This window comes from Streptopelia decaocto, assembly GCF_964273445.1.
Source record: "Streptopelia decaocto genome assembly, chromosome: 3".
Taxonomy (NCBI): domain Eukaryota; kingdom Metazoa; phylum Chordata; class Aves; order Columbiformes; family Columbidae; genus Streptopelia; species Streptopelia decaocto.
The window spans coordinates 243,062-265,777 of NC_138656.1; the positions used below are offsets into that span (position 1 = coordinate 243,062).

Sequence of the window (22,716 nt, forward strand, 5' to 3'; positions counted from 1 at the left end):
GCGAAGCTCTGGCCACACCGGCTGCAGGTGCCAAGGGCTCGCCCAGGGTCAGAGAGCACTCAGATTCTCAGAGAAAATAAAGCACGAAGAGCTATTTTATACCAAGAACCCAGACACGGGCTCCTTACGCTGCAAATTACTGGAAGACATGAGCGTGCACCAGGGAAGCGCCACCCAGTCCACTGGCCCAAATCCAGTGGTAAAAACATCTTGCACTTCTCTTGCGTTTGTCCCCATGATCGCGGCACTGGACACAGATGGAGCCAGAAAGTTTCAAACGGACTTTCAGCCTGACCAGCCCCCTCTTCCCACGACAGGGCGCTTCTTCAGATGTGCTGACCCTGTTGTGCCACACGGACACGGCCACGTCTTACAGGAGCACGGGCAGGGGTCCCCCAGGGGTCCCCCAGGTTCTGTGGAGCCACAGGCTCAGCACAGCGTCTCCTGCGGGAGCCGTCCACACAGCCTGTGCAAAGCAGGGGCTCAGCCACCCGCCTAACGCAGCTCCGCCCATCCGCATCGCTGTGACGATTCATAATTAATCACTGCTTTGTTTTCTAGTGGAATTCTATAGCAGTAATTATCCCTGTTTTAACACAAAGCAATTATCACCTCCTCCCTTCCTTTTCCTCTCCATCGATTAAGAGATGGGAAGACACCTCTGGCTGGTGCCTAATCACAGCCCTTCAGGAGCCAAGGCTGGTGTGGTGGGTAATTACCAGGATGCTTCAGCAGGTAATGTCACCGGGCCGGGCACCGAGCTTGCCGAGCTGCACAAGGACAGAGCAGCACAGTGCTCGGGTCACCTGAAGTCACTGTCCGCAGCACAGAAGCTAACTCTGCAGAGTATTAATGAGTGCTAATCAGAAGAGGTCATTCGCCCGTCAGCACCCGCCCGTCCATCACCAGAAGCCTGGGCTCGCACTGCTGCTGTGCTCAGCGGGCTGCGCGTCACGCGTGTCTCTGGGTACTCACGTACCGGTCACAACTGCCCTTTTTTTATCTATGCATATACACATTAAAATCAATGAAAGGGAGGGGACAGGAAGCTGCGGCACCAGCACAGTGACAGGACCGGACGCAGGCCGCGCGTGGGGCCGGAGGAGGCCTGACCCGACGGGGAAGCAGCGGATCCCTACATTTGGGATGGAAACAACAACAAATCTGAAAACTTCCCATTAACTTTGGGTGAGCAAGCCTGAAGGACAGAGCAGCTTTCCATGCCGCACACCGCGGCCAACGCCACAACCACGCGGTGACTACGGGACGCACGGACGCCTGCCTGGTTTGAAGGGCCGAGGCAGCTGGCGTTCTTTCTTGTTATCATTTGGTCTTGCCCAGAGCTCGCCCTGCTTTTGCAGACAGTTCTGTATGTGTAACATCAGCTGGCCAAGTGAGATTTCGGCTGCCTGGCAAGGGTCCTGCGGCCACCTGCCGCGGCCGAGGCCTCGGGGCAGAGCAGCGCAGAGCAGACGGAGCCAGCGGAGCGCGCTGCCCCGGCTGGTCAGCCGGCCTGGGCCATCGGCCGCCCCGCCTCTGCTACCCCGACCCCAGACCTCACCGCTCGGGCTGGCAGAGCGGCACTGGCGCTTTGCCGTGGGGCTTTATCGGACCAGGCACAAAGCACCTCGATCCCATCGAGGCCGATGCTTCTGGAGAGCGCGGAGCAAAGCCAGCCCTGCCCAAGCACCCGCTCGCTCACCGCCCCGGCGACGGAGCCGCCACGCTGCCAAAACCCCTCATCTCGCCCTCCGACAGGGACGGCGCGGAAAAACAACACGGAACTTGCACTTCTGGGTAACCAGTATCTAATCTGGAAAATTCTGCATGCAGTCCATGAAAAAATCCATTTTAATTAAATACCTTTATGTTACCCACCGCTGTGCACTAAATTAAACTGCTTCAGCACTGAGATATAAAGCCATTATTCTGTGCATGCGTAAGTGAGTTTATGCACGTGTCTGTGTATAAAAACTATACAATTAAACACTGCTTAAAATGCAAATGACACATGATAAAGACTCCATCCTGACTCTATTAATTCTTGACTTAGGATGTTGTATTAGATTCTCCGTCATTTAAAACTAGCATGAGCTCAATGAAGGCGATGGAGCTAGTAATAATTTACATCAGTGGAAAATCTGGACCTCTGATTTTTAAATACTTACTACTGGCAAGAACTGAAAAAACAAGCAACAAAAATCCAGTTTGTAACATGGAGCCAGATGTTATTTCTCTTCTTTTAGAGTAATAGCTCAAAAATAACAAATTTAAACCAGAAACTCTAATAAAAACTTGTCCTTGGACAGAGTTTGGAGTTACATCAGCTTTCACCCCCGAAGGCACAGCAATTTAAATTAAGGCTTGAGGCCCTCGTTTACACATCCATGTTCAATCTGCAAAATGCCACAGACGCATTGAAATTTAAAGCATGTGCTCATAACCATTTGCCCTGATTTTCTTCATTATCAAGCATGCTCCCTCGACCCTTCTGGCAGCAAAACAGACTTTAAAATAGGACAACATCTATAGGTTTCTATTGTGGAAGGCCTTACTTTAGACGGGGAAAACGATGCGGCAGCCCAGAATACCCGTTACAGTCCCACAGAAAACCCGCCTTGCTCCAGTTTTGCACAAGGGACCTGGCTCTGTCCTACCTGCACAAATGAGCGCTGGAAATCTTGTGTCATCGAGACAAAGCACCACTCGATGTAAGAGCCTGCTGGACTCCCCCCCCGACACCTGCCCAGGGCTTGCCACAGGCGGACAAGTTCATCTCCGCCGTCACGAGCCAGGAAACACGAGTGGAACTATGCAGAAGTCCTGCTCCCCAGGTGTGTGTGCATGCGTGTGCATGTGTGTGTGTGTGTGTGCTCGCACGCTCCCGCAGCCCCGCGACAGCCCGCGGCTGCTCCGAGCCCCGCAGCGTGTGTGTGTGTGTGTGTGTGTGTGTGTGTGTGTGTGTGTGTGCTCGCACGCTCCCGCAGCCCCGCGACAGCCCGCGGCTGCTCCGAGCCCCGCAGCGCGTGTGTGTGTGTGTGTGCATGTGTGTGTGTGTGTGTGTGCTCGCACGCTCCCGCAGCCCCGCGACAGCCCGCGGCTGCTCCGAGCCCCGCAGCGCGTGTGTGTGTGTGTGTGTGTGTGTGTGTGTGTGTGTGCTCGCACGCTCCCGCAGCCCCGCGACAGCCCGCGGCTGCTCCGAGCCCCGCAGCGCCCAAGCCAGCTGTCACTGGCGCTGGGGAAACGCCGCGGGACGTACACAACATAGGAGCTTGGCGGAAATAGGATGCTGCGGAGAACTATAACATTTTACAAAAATGCAGAAATACATTTTTAAGTGTTTAAGTGGACAATTTGCATTTACCGTGACAGAAGAATAATTCAAGTATGTACAAAACCCCAAACTACTCTGGTATGTGGCCAGTCTAGAACATGTACATCTGGTGCGCATTTCCTTTATTACGGCTGCGAGCCGAGATTTGTACCTCGGCAAAGCCCGAGGCCGCGCTGCGCCGAGCAGCTTGGTGTCTGCCGAGCGAGCGCCGCTCGTCTGGTCAGAACGATGGTTCGGCACGTACCATGGACACGGCCACCTGCGATGCACAGGTCTGAGCTGGCAATAACCCCTTAGAGCCCACTTTTCACAGCACAGCCCCTGTGCGCCACCGGCGTCACCGCACGGCACCACAATGCTCCCTCCCAGCCCAAAAACCCGCCACGGTCCTGCTCAGCACGGAAAACACGAGCACACCTTGTTCCAACAGAAAGGAGTGAGTAAGTAAGTTTCATCAACGCAAGAGAACACGCTGAGGATAAGCTGGGAAATAGCACTGCCACCTCTTGATTTTAATCACAGAGCTTGCACTCCTTTTCTCCCTAAAGCTTCATCTCCCGGAGTCGCACACATTAGCACATGGGAACACTGGTACATTTCGGCAAAAACAATGCTATTGGCCTCCTGTGTGTGGACAGAGGGCCCTATTTTCCAAGTAACTGCATGATTCTGGAGATGAGTTCAGAGGTTTTAGTATGCAGCACAAATCAATCATTCTTCGGCATGTGCTCCAGGTACAGCCGTGTGCTCCAGGTACAGCCGTGTGCTCCAGGTACAGCCGCGTGCTCCAGGTACAGCCGCGTGCAAGCACACACCAGGTCCTGACTCCGAGCGCCCGGTGCCAAGGAACCTACTCGCCGATATGCCAGTGTAACTCGGTGACACTTGGGCTGTCACCCCCTTAGATGACTGAAAAGTCCTACAGAAAGGACTTGTGGCCACCTCTTATTTCGGAGGGACCCTGCACGCCCTGCACAACGCAGCCCAGAAAGCGAACCTGAGGGCGCACAGCACAGCACCGCTGGACACGCTGCACCCGGCTCCAGCTCCAGAGCACTGAACGTGATTATGAATAAAGCCACAAAACCAAGTCACGAAGCAGCTCCAGAGCAAGGAGCTTCGCGGTGCCAAGTCCCAGCGCGAGGGTAATTGCTCTGACACTGCGGCAAACGAGCACCGCATGCACGTGTGTGCAGGGCCAGCGCAGAGTACTTTCCACCATCTGCAAGTTATCTTTAAGCATCCCTTGTAGCTTCTCACAGCTTTCACAGGTCGACTTCTCCGCCACAGGCTAACAAGAACATCCGTCACCTCTCCTGTGTCCAACAAGGCCTGTCCTACCTGAAACACGGGACGGGAGGCTCGTGAGCAGCAGAGACGTGCTGTGCACCTGTCTCCGCTAACCCGACTTCATGTGAATCTGAACTTGGCTCCAGAAACTAATTCCAGCTGCCAAACAACAGAACAAAACAAAAAACCCACGGCCTGAAAAAAACACAGCCATAATGACAGGTGAGCAATCAACACTGAAACAGCCGGCACTTAACGCGTTTGTGTGTGGCCCAGGGCAAACGCGAGTGAACAAGAAAAGAATTCCCCGAATTTGTAACAAACGGAGCAGGCGGGCTCAGCGAGGAAGAACTCTCCCAAACACTAACCCAGGGCTCGCTCTCGCTCCCACCAAGAGCACATCTCTCCTGCCTGACTGCAGGAAACGAGAACTCCAAGCCAGCACACACACCTGGAAGGAACAAGCATGGGTTCTGCTTTTATCTCGGAGGTTTGAGCCCCAACATCACGGTTTGCTAATGCTTTAGGTTTGGCGTTGCTGAAGCCTTTCTGCGCTGCTCCCCAAGCGCCAGACGCGATGCTCTGCGCTGTAACCAGAGACACCGTGCCCTGGGGACACCTCTGCTCCGGCACCGCAGAGCCCGAGCCCCAGGAATGGGGCTGCGGTGTCGGGATGGGACAAATGACAACCCCCACTGGCAACGCACCGAGCGGGAAAAATAAAGTGAATGACAGCACACTGGAGTCCTCAAAACTGGAATTCCTTGGATCTCCGCGATACTGGACACCAGCACCCATCCCCAGCACACGGTCACCCGCTGCTCCCCGAGAGGCCCGCGGTGCTGGTGGCAACGCAGGACACAGGGGACAAAACACCCACCGGGAGAGAGACCCAAAAGCACAGGTTCACCTGAGGTGTCTGGGGCTTGTGGGTACGGTTTGTGGTTCAGCACAAAAAGGGCTCTAAAGAAACGGTAATGAGCATAAGCGAGCAGTTACCTACTTTGCAGCCAAGCACCACAAATTACAATATCATAGTCTATGACTCACGGGAGAAATACGGATAAAAGAGAAAGTTGCTTTTGAAATAAGAGGAGGAAATGTAAGAAATAATTGCATTAAACCATCTTTGGCTGTTTAAATTAAACACTTTTGTGCCTGAGGGTCTAAATGAATATACCAAGATGTTCTAGTTTCTGCAGTAATCACGAACTTCCTGCTATTACCGATAATTACTTTAGAACAGCGCACTTAAGCAGGGCTGTTATTTTACGTGCGGCCTTTCGGCGGCAGGCGCCCGGGGAGCGGCAGCGCGCAGGAACACGGGGCAGCGCAGGCGCAGCGAGCGCCAGGAGGGCAGCACGGGCCGGCGCGGCCCAGCGGCTCCACCGCGCGCCCGCGGCGCGGCCCGCCCGGCGCGGGCCCTGAGCTTGTCGCCTCGTGACCAGCGACAAACGGCAAGTTTCTCTGAACTTCTCCAGCACAAACCGAGGTGCAGGCCCCGCGGCTACCCTGCAGTGTCTATCTCCAAACGCCACACCGCGGGCGCAGGGATGCTCCGGAATCCGTGTGTCGGGGACGCCCCGGAATCCCTGCGTCGGGGACGCCCCGGAATCCCTGCGTCGGGGACGCCCCGGAATCCCTGCGTCGGGGACGCCCCGGAATCCCTGCGTCGGGGACGCGCAGACACAACCGGCCGCGCATCTCACAGGGAACTGCTCCGATCGACCACACTGTCACTCCAATGGCAACGGCTGCAGAGTGAAAAACTACAGAAGTACAAACAAAATCCAAAAAAAGGTCTTTGGGCTGGATTCTATTTCACTCCTTTCAGATTTCCAGTGTGCATGTTTCCAAGGAGAAGAGAGCACAAGCCCCACTATTTGCAGCAGTTCTGATGATAAAATGCTACTAGATAGCTCACTGGATAAACCATGAGAACACAAACATAGCAGTTCGCAAATGTCATGCCAAGCTTTCAAACGAGCCTGAAAACACACGCGCAGTCAAAGAAAGGAGATCCTTCCCTTATCACGTTGTTACGTGCTAACTGCCAACCAACCACAAACACCAAGCTCTGCAAAAAACCACAGAACACTTCAAAATGAGGCATTTTATTTCCCTCCCAACCAATGAGGTGAAACTGCTCTTTTAAGCACTCACTTTTGCCTGGCTGTAGGTGTTCGTACAACTTAATTTTGGAAGTAAGCAGGAGAAAAAAAACACATCGTCTTTTGAGGCAGCACTTTCGCACCAACGCTCGCCCAAGGGAAGCTAATTTCTCAGACAGCAACCCTACCAGCACACGTCTCCATTGCGTACATCCCGCCGCTAGAACCGCACGCAATGTTTAGACAAGAACCGCAGAAGACAAGCTGCTTATGATCTCAGCACTTGGCTACCAGTGCATACTAAACATCGTCTTGTACTCTCGCAGGCAGCACGTCCTCCCCTTAACGCTGGCTGCTGCGGGAGTCTGCAACACCGCTACGGTGCACGCATACCGGGAAGACAAGAAGCACGCTTACAGACTTCAACATTACTAAGTACAAGCTGTCGGCAGCGAAGGTGATACCAATACAGCTATCTGGAGGTGGGAAAGCCAGCTGTGAGCCTGAGCACCTGGAAGCGACTGCCATTCCTACCTGGTTCAGTGCAATTCCTGACGTAGGGCTGCCCCGCGCTCCCCGGGACGCCAGTCGCGTTCTCCTCGCTCGCCTGCAGCAGCTGTCTTCCGCTCCGTTTGTCATCACTGCCCACAGAATAGCTCAGGGCATCGTCACCTACAGGAAAAGAGCACTAGATGTATGAGACTGCACAGGAAGGCAGCTTGTGATTCCGTTCCTGAATGCTCGAAGCAGCCAAAACGCTGTGTTTCAAACCTCGTGCCCCTGGGTTAGACACAGCGGTGTTTGTAACCCCACGGGAAAGGTACGGTGCCATTAGCTCCACAGCCCGTTAGTCCCAAAAACGCCAGGAGCCAGGGCCGCCCCTCCACAGCTTCACAGGTTCATACAAAAGCACCTATGGCTCCATGAGAACTCGTAAGCTTCAGTCAGTTTAGAACTGGAGAATCACCCACCGCTCTGCTTAAAAAAGAACAAACAACAGCACCAAAACAACCCAACCAACCCAACCACCACACACAACAACGAATCAACCGATTACTTCTGTAGGCCTTTCACTGCTGTGAAGTACCAGCGAACCTCTGCTGGATTTTGCACATGTTTACACAACAAGGTGTTTAGCTTGGTAAACTACGAATCATCATTTGAAACTTCAAGCACTTTGCACCTGCTTTGCTTTACAAACTTCAGAGACGGTTTGCTGCTTGTTTAGTCCGTGAGCATGGGTAAGAGCCGAAACTGCGAGTGAAACCCACGCAAGGGGTTTCTCAGAAGGAGCATGTGCGATAGTGCAACATCAGCCTGTCCTGTAACAGCAAACACACCCTGGCAACCCGAGCTCGGCAGTTTCAGTTGCACACACAAGCAGTTTTTGGAGCGGAGGGGCTCGTGTCCCAGCACCAGTGCTTGGCTGTGTCACCGCACGGAGGGCAGGACGGACGCGAGGGCTGACACGGCCCCACCGTGCTGCACAACCCGCCGTGCTGCACAACCCGCCGTGCTGCACAACCCCTCCTGTCCCCCTGCACAACCCACCGTGCTGCACAACCCCTCCTGTCCCCCTGCACAACCCCTCCTGTCCCCCTGCACAACCCCTCCTGTCCCCCTGCACAACCCCTCCTGTCCCCCTGCACAACCCCGCCTGCTCGCCCTCCAGCGCCTGTCAGACCACAAACCTTCCCAAGCAAGGGGCAGAGAAGAAAGTCATCTGAGGTGACTGGAAGGAGAAACGCTTAATTTGGCAATAAACGTGTTTATAAAGGCCACATTCAGCATTCGCACAAATGAGCGCGACCAGGAGCAGCACGGGCCCGCAGCCGCACCTGCCGGGCCGGCGGTGCTGGCGCCGGGGAGGGCTGCGCTCCGGTACCCGGGTTTGGGGGCACCGCCCCACGGCAGCGCTCGCGGCCCGCTGGCCCAAACCCCTGCCCGGCTGTCTCCACTCTCACACACACTCAGCTCAGAGCAATAGAAAACACAGGCTGAGATGCAAGGAAGCGCTTTCTCCAAAGGTCTGCTTTCCAAGGATTTCCCTGTGAAAACACAGACATATCAAGATTGTAACCTTGCTAACGAGGACATTTTATGACAATTCAGTGGGGTCCATGTTCCGCCACATGCTGGCACGGGCCCCTGGCACACAATCAGGGGCAGCTTGATGCAATCCGGGCTGCAATCCCACCAGCCCTTCCAGAACACCACGCGGAAACCCGGATCCGTGTGGAGGCAGCTCAGCGAGAGAGGAACGGCCAGTGTCCGGACCCGCTCCGGCTCCCCCGGCCCCGCCGCCGGCGCCGCTGAGCGCCCACCCGGGGCTGCCACACGGCAGGCGCAACAACTGCGACAAATCTGCTGCAACACGTCCATTTGCCTTCTCGCTTCAGACCGTATCTTGCAATCCCTTAAGTGACTGTTACAAGGCAAAACTTACGCTGACTTGAAGCTTCACATCAGCCGCCAAAGGCTGTGGGGCCTGAGCACACTGAACAAGGGTCCTTTCCTTTGATTTCAATACACACTAAATCACAGCCAGTCGGTGACAACCAACAGTAGGACACGGGGCAGTGGGTTCAAACTGGAACACAGGAGGTTCCACCTGAATTGAGAAGAAACTTGTTGGGGGTGAGGGTGGCAGAGCCTGGCCCAGGCTGCCCAGGGAGGTTGTGGAGTCTCCTTCTGTGCAGACATTCCAACCCTGGACACCTTCCTGTGGAACCTCAGCTGGGTGTTCCTGCTCCGGGGGGATTGCACTGGATGGGCTTTCCAGGGCCCTTCCAGTCCCCGACATCCTGTGATTCCGTGAGAGCTGCCCTCCGCGTCCCCGTCCCGCGGGCGCGCGGCCCGCTGGCCCGCTCCCGCGCCTCTCCCAGCGCAACAGAGCCGCCGCACATCCACACGGCGTCGGCTCCGCTCAGCCTTGCACAAGCATCTCACAAATGGATTACCTTTCTTTGTAGGCTGAGTTAGGAGATGCTTTCCTTTCAAAATCAGCAGCAAAAAACAGAAATAGAGCATCCTTTGGAAAGACAGCAACAAAACACCACCACAAAACCCCCCACCAAAACAAAACCAAATAAAATTACAACAAAAAAACCCCACAGACCAAAACCTGCACACCTGGCTTTGACAAGCAGCCTGTTCCTTACATCTGATTTCAAAGCTGTATTTCCACACACACTGACCTAGACAGAAAGGTGCAGAAGGGCCGAGGAAGCGCACCTGGCAATCCACCACCGTTGTTAACACCGGTGTAACATGAGCGGGGCTCAGGGGCCACGGCCAGGTCCAGGCATTTAATAAATAGGAGAAGGTCCCTGCACCATTGGCTTCCAAACCTACTCAGGTGGCAGAACTCAAGAAGACACATCTCGTACCCCATCTCCGAGCCTTCTCCCTTCTCCAGGAAATTATGTAAAGGGGGGCAGAAAAAACAACTTGGGTCAAAAGAAGCACTCTGATTCTTCAGTTTTATCAGTATGCAGTGACTCAAGTGCCAGCTCCAAAAACACTCAAAAACCAACACTACAACCAACGAACCAACCAAACCCGAGATCCCCAGGCGCAGCAGAAGTGAGGAGCCCTGAGCAGCCCTGTGCAACGCGAGCGGCTCCAGGACACGGTGCCCGCGGCTCCAGGACACGGCGCCTGCAGCTCCAGGACACGGCGCCCGCGGCTCCAGGACACGGCGCCCGCGGCTCCAGGACACGGCGCCCGCGGCTCCAGGACACGGCGCCCGCGGCTCCAGGACACGGCGCCCGCGGCTCCAGGACACGGCGCCCGCGGCTCCAGGACACGGCGCCCGCCCGCACCACCCCACCATTCTGCTACCAAGCCACACAGCAGGGCCTGGAGCTGAGCTCCTGCACGCAGCCAACGGGCAGAAACAAGCTGTCCATTATCGCCACACACCCCCACTGTTTTCTCCTCCATTTATCACTATTTTGTATGTGACCACCAGCAAAAACCAAAAGCAGCCCCACAAAACCGCCAGGCACAATTACCTCCCGGAGGCCTCTCACTCTGCTGCAGGAGCACACACAGCTGGAGAGAGGCGGCCTGGTCTGGGGGGATCCGGGGCCCGCAGGGAGGAACTGCCGGTTCTCCTGTTCCCGCACCGCCGGTGACCACAGTCTCTGCCCGAGCCAGAGCTCCTCTGCCGCTCTGGACACCCCTGCAGCGCCGGGAGGGCTGACCCGAGCCCAGACACACAGCCCGAGCTCGAACAGCTCACGGCACCACCGAACACCGCCCTGCACCCCGTCCTCCCGCGCAGCCGGGAGCAGCGGCGGAGCAGCAGGTACCCACCCGGAGCCCACGGCCACGCACCCAACACCGGCCCTGCACCCCGTCCTCCCGCGCAGCCGGGAGCAGCGGCGGAGCAGCAGGTACCCACCCGCGGAGCCACAGGTACCCACCCGCGGAGCCACAGGTACCCACCGGAGGAGCCACAGGTACCCACCCGCGGAGCAGCAGGTACCCACCCGCGGAGCAGCAGGTACCCACCCGGAGCCCACGGCCACGCACCCAACACCGGCCCTGCACCCCGTCCTCCCGCACAGCCGGGAGCAGCGGCGGAGCAGCAGGTGCCCACCCGCGGAGCAGCAGGTGCCCACCCGCGGAGCAGCAGGTGCCCACCGGAGGAGCAGCAGGTGCCCACCGGAGGAGCCGCAGGTGCCCACCCGCGGAGCAGCAGGTGCCCACCGGAGGAGCAGCAGGTGCCCACCCGCGGAGCAGCAGGTGCCCACCGGAGGAGCAGCAGGTGCCCACCCGCGGAGCAGCAGGTGCCCACCCGCGGAGCAGCAGGTGCCCACCCGCGGAGCAGCCGGTCCCCACCAGGAGCCCACGGCCGCGCACCCGCCGGCCCCTGTCCCGGCCCCTGTCCCGGCCCCTGTCCGTCCCGCCGCACCGGGGTGCCCGCACCGCGGGGCTGCCCGGCAGGGAGCACGCGACCCCGCCGAGGGCACGAGGGGCTTCCGCGCCCAGCCGGCAGGGGCGCGCACGCGCTCAGTCCCGGCAGCTGGGCGGGGCTCCCACGCGGCGCAGCTGCTGGCCGGGCGGTGCGCGTGCTCCGAGGGTCAGGTGGCCACGGCACCCGGCATCGCACAAACACCAGTTAAAAACGTGACACTGCGATTGTTTTAACTCTGAAAAGCCACCTGCCCTCTGAAAGTGAAATTTCTGCACGCGTTCTGCGGAGTCCCCCTCTGCTCCCAGCCCGAGCACAAAGAAAGGCCAGGCAGCACCTGCAGAAACGCGCTGAGCGCAGCCAGTGCTGCTCACGCTCCCGGTGACTCCAGGGGTCCCGCCCGGGGTCACCACCGACCGCTGCGGGGGCACCGCCGCGACGAGCGGCCGCGCTCTGCCCAGCACCCGGCGCGGGGGCTGTCCCAGGGCACGGGGGCTGTCACCCGGGGTGCTGGGGGCTGTCACCCGGGGCGCCGGGGGCTGTCACCCGGGATGCTGGGGGCTGTCCCAGGGCACGGGGGCTGTCACCCGGGGTGCTGGTGGCTGTCACCCGGGGCGCCGAGGGCTGTCCCAAGGTGCTGGTGGCTGTCACCCGGGGCGCCGGTGGCTGTCACCCAGGGTGCTGGTGGCTGTCACCCGGGGTGCTGGTGGCTGTCACCCAGGGTGCTGGTGGCTGTCACCCGGGGCGCCGGGGGCTGTCCCAGGGTGCCGGTGGCTGTCCCAGGGCGCCGGTGGCTGTCCCAGGGTGCTGGTGGCTGTCCCAGGGCACCGGTGGCTGTACCAGGGTGCCAGTGGCTGTCCCAGGGCGCTGGTGGCTGTCCCAGGGTGCCAGTGGCTGTCCCAGGGCGCTGGTGGCTGTCCCAGGGTGCTGGTGGCTGTCCCAGGCTGCCGGTGGCTGTCCCAGGCTGCCGGTGGCTGTCCCAGGGTGCCGGTGGCTGTCCCGGGGCGCCGGTGGCTGTCACCCAGGGTGCCCGTGGCTGTCCCAGGCTGCCGGTGGCTGTCACCCGGGGCGCCGGTGGCCGTCCCAGGGTGCCGGTGGCTGTCCCAGGGCGCCGGTGGCTGCCATCCAGGGCGCCGGTGGCTGTCACCCGGGGCTGGTGTCAGTCCGTACATCCCTGCTGGTGGAGGGGTGCTGGGCAGCACCCATAGCTCTGATGTCACCTGCAGTGCTTTATGCAGCAAAGCTCAGGGGACAGAAGAATATCCTTGCAAGAGATAAATCTGCTGCTCGCTGCAGCACATACAGAGAAACACCATCAAACCTCCGGCCCAGTCTGGGCGAAGCGAAGGTAAGACTCACGCCCACCGGAGCCTGGAGCCAGAGCAATGATGGCAGAGATGGACGTTCCACTCCCGCTCTGCCACAAACCTGCTGTGACCTCACCCAAATGCCCGCAGTCTCTGCCGCCAGTCTCATCCTCCGCCTGCTCCAGCTTTGCACGGGGCCGTTCCTGCGACACGTCGGCACCGCTCCCAGCAGCAGGGACACGCGACAACGGAGCGCGGCGCTGCGGCTCCGCAAGGCACGGCTGCCGCCGGGAGCGTCACCGGAGCACGCCTCTCCTCTGCCCTCGCTGCCCAAACTGGCGGCTCTCCCCAAAACCGGTTTTAAGGAACTATTTATACAGACTGCATGTGTTCCCACTGCACCTGTCTTTTCACCTCCCCAAAAGCTACAGGGAAAGCCAAGAGCAACAGCATTTTTTCCTCAAGGAAAGCAGAGGAGAAATTAGCTGAGAAAGTCTCTTTTGTTAATGAGAAAGTATGGAGGAAGATTGCTTGGTTTTTTTCCTAAATTTATGAGCTCTGCGACATTTTATATTCATATAAAACAGGCATTTTAATGCAAGTTCTTATTAACAAATGAACAGGTTGTTTTTAAACCCATCCATTAAAAAGCCAGCTCTCATTAGGTCTGCCAGCGCCCCGGGTCACTCAAACACCTCCCCACCGCAGACCAGCCATAAGATGAGTCTATAGCTCATCTGTCCGGCAGCACACAGGCTCCACAAGAACACACGGATTTCCGCCCGCGCTTCGCCATCCTGAACAGCGTCAGCTCCGGGCTTAGTTAACTGAAGATAGTTTCCCTTTCACTGTCTCACGCCAAAGATTGTCACTGGGCATGCGGTTATTCCAGGTGTCCTTGATCATTCATTACCAGTTTGTGCAGAAATTTGTATTTTTTTTATTATACATATCAGCTTGACAGGATGCCAGGATGGGACGCCAGGACGGGACGCCAGGACGGGATGCCCCGGCAGCGCTGTGGGATGGGACACCAGGACGGGACACCAGGATGGGACACCCCGGCAGGACGGGACACCCCAGCTGGACGAGACAACCCAGCAGCACCGCGGGATGGAACACCGGGACGGGACACCCCGGCAGCCCTGCGGGACAGGACACCAGGACGGGACACCAGGACGGGACACCCCAGCAGCGCTGTGGAACGGGACACCAGGACGGGACACCAGGATGGGACACCCCGGCAGCGCTGTGGGATGGGACACCAGGATGGGACACCCCAGCAGCCCTGCAGGATGGGACACCGGGATGGGACATCAGGACGGGACACCGTGGCAGCCCTGCGGGACGGGACACCGGGACGGGACACTGGGACGGGACACCGGGACGGGATGCCCCAGCAGCCCTGCGGGACAGGACACCAGGACGGGACACCGGGTTGGGACACCGGGACGGGACACCGGGACGGGACACCCCAGCAGCCTTGCGGGAGGGGACACCGGGACGGGACACCGGGACGGGACACCGGGACGGGACACCGGGATGGGATGCCCCGGCAGCGCTGCAGGACACAGCTCTGGGGCTGCAGAGCCATCCAACGCCAGAAAGTCGAGAGGCGGGAGGCAGGCACGGCGCAGGAGCGGACCCCGCTCCCTCGGCGAACGGAGGAACAGGCTGCCGTGTCCCGCCAGCCCGCTGCGTGCTGCAAGCGCTACAGATGAGCCACCCCTTTCAGGAAAAAAACAGAAAAATGAAAAGAAATAAAGACTGTCCTCAGGCCTGGCTCCCAGTCTGGTATCTGAACACCAGAACGCCCTGATGATAGGGAAGCCATCACAAAAGAGGGATTTTTTTCATGCTTTTCTCCACAAAAGATAAAGAAATGGATCTCTCAAAAATAAACAAGCAAGAGGAAAAAGGGACCTTTTGTGTCCGATTTCAATACAAACATGTTTTTCAAGTTAAAAGACTATTTCGCCCTTCCCTTTGCCTTACAACTCTTTTCCCTTGTGTTTCCCTGCACCAACACTCCATAAATCTGTAACTGTTATTTGTTTAATTGTTATTATTTACTGCTCCCACAGCGCTGGAAACACGCTGGACACCGCCACATGGAGACAAGCACCGGCCCACAGAACGCACTGGCCCTGGTGTCTAACTGCACCGTACAACGCTGGCTGCGGGTCTGCTCCCCAAAAGCACCCTGTGTGCGGCGAAATGCAGGAGCGCCCCGGAGAGCCAGGCGAGGAAACGCAGAGAGACCCCCGAGCTGCACCGCGGGGGTCAGATCCGTTCACACACAGTGCAACGAGAGCGTGGCGGAGACGGGAATGTGGAAGGAGGGTTCGGGACACAGGTGTGCGTTTAGGCATCGCAGATGGGCAACGCTTCCCCTTCTTCTGCGTCTGTTCAGAAAGCCCACGAGACCTGAATTTCGTCAGAGATCTGAACACGCTGCGGCAGCCGCTGGCCTGGCGACTGATGCTGTGCCTTCCTGCCCAGGAAACCGAATTCCCTGCTCTAACGCACCTCTTTTGTTCCCTCTGCGTGGGGCTAAAATGAACCCCGGTAGCAAGCGCCATGGGAAGAACCACAGGGAGGAGCTGGAGAAAGGCTGTGAAGGCTCGTGCGCCACACACGGCGAGCCAGGTGCTCGTGGTCCTGCACCGGCGAGCGATCTGCTGCGGAGCTGCCACGACACGCCGGGCACAGGCACGGGGGCCCCAGAGCCCGGGGAACCCGCATAGCGCTCCCCGGACAGCCCGGTTCTACGGAGCGGACAGCAGCACGAGGCCTCCTGTGCTGCCCCATCCGCCACGCTGTCCCACGAAAATGGGCAGAGCACCAGTTACAGCAAACCTTCCAGGCACCACCAGCACCGACCCCCAGCATTATGCCTTCTCGCCAGGTCTCCAGCCAACCAACACTAACCTGCGATCCGGGGACCGCGCCTGCCACGCGCCCAGCCTGCGTGCAGGTTTCTGCCCTCATTCACACTCATCTGTGTGCCACTAAGCCAGGCTGAAAATCACCTTGGTGACACAGAGTGTTTTCCCTATGGTACCCACTTAATTAAATATTGAATGAGCTATTACCTTTCAGGGATGCCTGTGCACTGGCTGTGTCCATTATTTATAACATAATGTGTTCATGATGCATTTTATCCCATGCTTCTATCTGCTGATCTCATAACGGGCCCTTAAAAACAGTTTCAAGCAATTAATCCTACCTTAATTACAGACAAATATACATAGAAGCCCCAGGACATCTCTTTCTGATATTTATTCGTAGTTAGTAAACATATCTGGAAATAAATCTGGTAATCAGGGAAGAGGGACAGAGCCCAACAGCCCTGGGAAAGGCGGAACTGGGAGAAGGCGCATGGCAATCAGCCGCAGGGAAATCGCCGGCTCCGTCTGTCTGGAAGAAGTAAGATGTGTCCTGCTGCAGCCTCCCCCCGACAGGCTCCTCTGATACTGCACCACCAGACTGCCTCCTGCATGCCCTGTCACACCCATGGCACACGGCAGTGCTAATCACACCAACACACCTGGGCTGTTCCTGCCTCCCCCGCCCAGACCGGCACCACGGCCATTCTCCCGGTCAACAGGTGTCACCACTGAGCCACCTCAGGCTGTCCCTTGTCCCCTCCTCTCGGCCGAGTCAGTCCCTCATTCCTGCAGCGGGGCTGTAAAGCCCGCGCTCATCTCAGCACATGGGTGCAGAGCACAGCTGCACCCTGCTTGGTTCTGCCTCGCACCGTTCGGGTCCTTTCCACAGCCCCACTCGGGAAGCAGCCGTGGGACTGCCCCGGCAAGACCCAGCTCAGCCCAGTCCCCCGCTCGCACACGGCAAGCGCATCTTTCTAGTGAAATCCCAAACTGCAGCTTTCCAGAGTATTTTAAGAAAATATATAATACCATAGCAAAAGAAAAAGTTTCTATTTTTAACCAGAGATCCTGGCACAAAAGGGGAGTACTCCACACCATACCAGAATCAAGTGTTTGACGCTCCCTTTCTTTATAAGGCTTTAAGAACAGCAGGACCCTCCAAGGAGCAGGATGACTTTTTTATTTACCCTGAGTGAGACTCTGCAGACCCGGGTTTAACTCACTGCTCCGCGATGAGCCCAGGAGGTGACCTTGGACAAGTTGTTCTGTCCAGATTCCCAGCTGGTGTCAGCTGGCACCGTGCCACCAAAGTCAGCTTAAACCATTTGTGCCTCGGGTCCTCATGTCCCTGTCCAAACAGCCCCGCTCCTGGGATGCTTGGAAATGTGCACCTAGTACAGGTACTGGGACCAACACAACTCATACATTCCCTGGAAAATATATTTTTTCACTAAAACGAAACAAAAAGCCTTTGTTATTTTTAAAACAATAGCCTTATGATCAAGGCTTTAAAAACAAAACCGCCAATGCTGTCGTTTCATTTTACAGTCTGTTACGCATTAGCTGCTGCAAATCCCTAGGGATTTTAACTTCGGCACACAGTAATGGGTGGTGACTGATAGTTTTTTTCGCCCTTCTCCTTTTAAGTTTCATCCTCTTTCCGCAGTTCTCGGATTTCTCTCAGCCTGCTTTCCTCACCAGTTGAGCCTCCTCAGGGCACCGAGCCGCCCAGCACCTGACACCCTCCTGCGGGAAGGATGGATGGCACGAGGGCTCGGAGTCGCCAGGGCTCCTGCTTTTCATCACAGGAAGCTCCTAAGGCTGAGAAACTCTAGACACGACCTAAATAAAGATGAAAAAAGACCAATTCTTTCATCAAGAAAGGTAGCAAGAAACTACCTTGTCCGTGAAAGACTTTCTTCTGCAGCAGAACCAGGGCAGAGCTCCCCCCGTGAAGGCTGGTTTACGTCCATGGGCGAGGCCCCAGCGTGACGCTCAGACCGCGCTGTCACCGCGGGGCTGTCCCCGTCCCGCTCGCGCTCACCACGCCAGGTCCCGGCCCGTGCCTGCGGTCCAGCCCGCCTGCAGCATCCTCTGATGTAGCACAGGAATAAATCCAAAGAACGTGAAATTCCTCATTTATTTTACTTTTAGCCAGCAGTAAAATTAACTTGAGGGTTTTTTAAATATCGCCTCTCCTCCACCCTCCCCTCCACCACCACTGCTTTCTGAGGAGGAGTCCACACAAGCGGTACCTTGCCATGAGGGCAACAGATGCAGCCCGTTGAACAAATGTATTCGCAGCAAGCCTTGTAAGATGTTCCCTGGGCTGGAAGCTCTTTGGGACAAGGGTCTTTTTAGCTCGGTTTTCACAACGGGATTGCGATGGCCCCAGCACCAGGCAGCACACTCCATACCATGGCAGGATGGTGTCTGCACACCCAGACATGAGACGCAACGTGCGCTCAGCTGCAAGATCCTTGCACGGTACCGTGTGTTAGACCAAGGGGCTGGTCTGCCCAGCAGCCGCCAGCCCCGGGAGGGCTCCACGGCAGCCGGGCTGCCCCCCGGCGCACAGGGCTCTGCGCAGCCTCACCACGCACCCGCACCCTCTGCGCAGCGCCCAGCGCCACACGCACCAGCGCCCGCCCCGCACAGCCTCACCGCGCACCCGCACCCTCTGCGCAGCGCCCAGCGCCACACGCACCAGCGCCCGCCCCGCACAGCCTCACCGCGCACCCGCACCCTCTGCGCAGCGCCCAGCGCCACACGCACCAGCGCCCGCCCCGCACAGCCTCACCGCGCACCCGCACCCTCTGCGCAGCGCCCAGCGCCACACGCACCAGCGCCCGCCCCGCACAGCCTCACCGCGCACCCGCACCCTCTGCGCAGCGCCCAGCGCCACACGCACCAGCGCCCTCACCGCGCACCCGCACCCTCTGCGCAGCGCCCAGCGCCACACGCACCAGCGCCCGCCCCGCGCGGCCTCACCCGCACAAAGCAAGGCACCCAACAGCTCCCTTCTACTCCCAACCACCAAACACGCCTGCTCTTTTTTAACGGCAGAAATCAAGTGCTGTGAGCCTCATTGTGTGTAACGTCAATGGAAATGGCTTATGTTCGCGTTTCCCCCAAAAGGAACTGCTGCACTGCCGCAGTGCCTGCAATGTTCATCTCAAAAGGTTCTTTCTGTCCTGTTCTCGCTGTGAGCTGGCAACAAAATACCAATGGACTATCACCAAGAGGTACACTGAGCACTGGAGGGCACATCTTCTCAGAAGAGAAAGGAATGTCCATGTAAGGCTTGCCTCTCCTCCTGCTTTATGTTACAGGATGTTCTGGCCATCTTAGGGAAAAAAACCAGCCAAGTCTATCTTTGAATGGAAATGAATTATTTTAATAGCAGCCCCTTCAGTTGTTTGTAGTTCAGTGAGCATGTTTTTGGCTTGCATATCAAAAAGATTCTTCTCCTGGGCTTTAGCAGGCTCCTTCCTAATCAGCCGCTGCAGCTCGTGTGCGGTTGTCCTCTGACAGGTGGTGCCTGCGGCCGGAGCGAGCACTCAGGACCAGCCTTGGCACACTGAAGCTTTCTTCGGAGGAGCACGCTCAGCACCCTCCACACACATCCCTCCTGCCGTCCGCCACCGTCGCAGGTGAGACACGCTGTGCTTACAGAGAGGAACGCCCTGGCTGCGCGTTTCTACCCCGCAGCCAGCGCGGGGCCACGGGAGACTCCCCGCTGATCCGCAGGGACACGGCAACACGCCGGGCGCTGATGCACAAACCCATCTGCAGATCCGCGCTGCACCTGGGGCTCTGCCGCTCCTGTGCCAGGACAGCCCTGCACATGCTTATCACACCTCAGTTCCCCTACTTTATGATTGGAGGACTTGCTTACTTGCCTCATTTACTCCTCATCTTCCTGGCCACGGACTGCGGAAGGATCTGGTTAACGTTGTGCACACGCAAGCCCACTTGAAGTCAACCACGTTACTTCAGACGCTGCAGGTCGAGCCGTCACCCCCTGGATCACAGCCCAACTGCCTATGGACACACAAACACGGCTGCGAGCCAAAGTACCGCACACGCTACTGGAGGTATAGAGAGGTCAGACCAGACCGCGCATCTCGGCCACTTCGCGCAGCTGCTCAGCTCACAGCTCAGCAAAGGAATGTTTCAAAACAACAAATCGTGTGCCTCCAAACCAGTTCTGACGCTCCCTTGTGCACACGAGCGTCGTTCTTCTACCAGAGGTGCATCCCCGTCCCCACGCTCGCATCCACGCGAAGGCAGCCCGCGGAGCAGCGGCCGTGACAGCACACACGCTCCCCATCCTCTGCACTGCGGGCAGCTTACAATGCGGGCAGGACTTGTGGACTATCTGCTTCCCACAGGCAAGGCTTACGGGCAGATGACATCCAACCCCACCTCTTCAGCAGCCCCTGTTAGCCGAGAAAGTCCATAAAAGGCAAACCAAGTCCCAGCAAACAGTCCCACACAGCCTGCTCCCCGGACACCACATCTGGACTCCTCTTCAACGCCTCCCTTTTCAGAAGAACAAGCCCCAGGGCCTCTCTCTGGACCCTTGTGCAGTGCTCCCAGTGTCAGCGATATCGAAAAAAAATCAGCTTAAACGTATTTAGTGCACATCAAGCGTCGGCTTTCAATCCAGCCTGGGGTTGTCTCCAGTTACTGTGGGTTTCTATTCTCCAGCCCTTGCTGCTGGATGCAACATCCTGTCCTGCTGCCTTTCCTTCCTTAACACTAAAAAATCAAACACACAGAGAAATCCCCTCACTTCCAGAGTTTTCTCAGCCTGCTCCTAAAGAAAAGCTTAGCATCTAGAGATTACACCATTTTGTTTTTGAATCCGAGTGTTAAGCTGAAATCCAGCCATGCTACGGTCCGAGCACTTTGACTGCACGTATTTAACGTCTTATGGAGGTAGAGATGCTCCTCTGACACGGTGGCTCCACTGTCAGAGCGATGGAGGCCTCAACGCCCTCCCAAATCCCTGGGGGCAGCACCGCAGCCCTGGGCCATCTCCATATCCAGGCAGTTTCACTGCTATCGATTTCCAAGCTCACAAAATCAGATCTAAGTCTCGCCTGAACAGACATTTTTCTGACTGCTGTGGAGACTTGACCTTCTGTGGAAGGCGACGCGAGAAAAGAGAATGTAAAACTTTGCTGGGAGAACAAGATAAAGGGAGGTGGAACTACTCCTCAGGGGCTTCAAGCAGCTAATTGCAAAATCCCGGGTGAGGACGCCCTTGGCAGTAAACAGCGCAAGGACAGGCTGCTCAGGGCCTGAGGAGGCTCCGACAGGCCAGCAATGATTCCACGGAGAGGTGGAGGTAAAACACCCTCCTCCCTTCAGGGTCAGCCAAGAATACATTCGGGAGCTGCGAATTACACACATTTACCACTCTCGTTTTCACAGGATTTCCCTTCGATGCTGCAAGTAACGCAGTTTTGCTCCAGACCAGCCACAAAGACTTACTCACTGTGTAACTTACTCTTCCTAGTGCATGTCTACAGGACATGATGGTTACAGTGGCAGGACCATAAAGATCCTGCCCACGCCTGGCCATGCCCGCTGCTGCTTCCCATAAAGCCACAGCAGCGGAAAACAAATAGGATGAGGTTAACAACAGCTTCTGGCATTGGTCTGACTGGACTTGTGATACCGAAGGTAAAATCTAGAGCAGGACAAAGCTTTTAAAAATCCCCAGCACTTTTTAAAATCCCGTGCTTAAGGGCTGGTCTAGAGAAGGGCACAGAAGACAAGGCTGGCAAAAGGAAGCACAGTTTTTGGTTGGGTCTTTTGGTACAGAAAGGCACTGGCAGTGAGGAGGAGGCACGGCACAGCCCGCCTCGGCGAGGGAGCACATCACCGTGCCCGCGGAGCAAACCCGCCCTTGCCAAACTGCACCAGGAAGCTCTGCTGCTTCCAAGTAATGGCACTAACCAGATGCATCCAGCGGCCGCTGTGCTCCAGGAACCCGGCGTGGTTTTCATTTGGAAAAACAGAAGTCCAAAGTTTTCGGTGACAGGTTTCCATGAGATCTGGCTCTTTTCTTCAAGTCTCCTTGGGGGGAGGGAAGGCTCTAGGAAAACTAAGTTTTTCATGCTTTGTTGTGAACAGGAAGCTAGAAAGGGTAACTGAAACAAATCCAAAGGCACAGAAACCAGAAGATATAAAAAAAAAAAGGTCACTTTTCTAGCCACCGCAGAGTTGCCATCAATGTAAAGAGAGGAGGACAGAGGCACAGAGAAACGCCTGGCGCAGCCAGCAGGGCCAGCAGGGCCAGCCGCCCGGGAGGGGCATGTCCCGGACCCCCCAGCCCAGGGACACTTCTGGCACTGTCTCACTCCCACGCGGCTACAGACGTGAGCACCTGCCCCATTGACAAATGGCAGGTCCCACCAGCCCCTTCATTGTGAGCGTGCTGGACCTAGAACAGACAGGTCACCAGCCAGCCTTCTCAACATTAACGACCATTTAGGATTAGCAACAAGAGGGAACTACTCCAAAAGGGCTCAGAGACAACCAAACACCATGCCCGCCTTGCCGCAAGCTCTGCCGTCCTGACCACGGCCACCACGCGAGGGCTCTCGGTTCAGCACTGGCTTCTTAAGAGTCCTCAACGAGTCAGTGTAGTGCGTTAACTTGGCAGATGATCTCATTTATCCCGGGCTAGCGTTCTGCTGGGTTAGCCTGCTGAAAAGCCTCAAGGGCCACCGAAACGCCGGAGCCCACCAAATGGAGGCGAGGAGGGACGGCGCAGCCGCAAGCAGCACACAGGGCGGGACGGAGCAGCCGCGGTTGGACGGCGCGGCAGACGCGGAGCAGCGAGCCC

The 22,716-nt window shown here is 57.3% G+C and overlaps 1 protein-coding gene across 1 annotated transcript in view; it reads right to left on the bottom strand.

Annotated features, from left to right (window-relative positions):
- SLC24A3 (solute carrier family 24 member 3) overlaps positions 1-22,716 on the bottom strand; it is a gene marked incomplete at its 5' end in the record, with an annotated part of 114,129 nt that overhangs the window by 86,002 nt on the left and 5,411 nt on the right. The window contains one exon of the mRNA XM_082048462.1: positions 7,270-7,407. Within this exon, the coding sequence (XP_081904588.1) occupies positions 7,270-7,407 (138 nt within the window). The remainder of the gene's footprint in view (positions 1-7,269; positions 7,408-22,716) is intronic.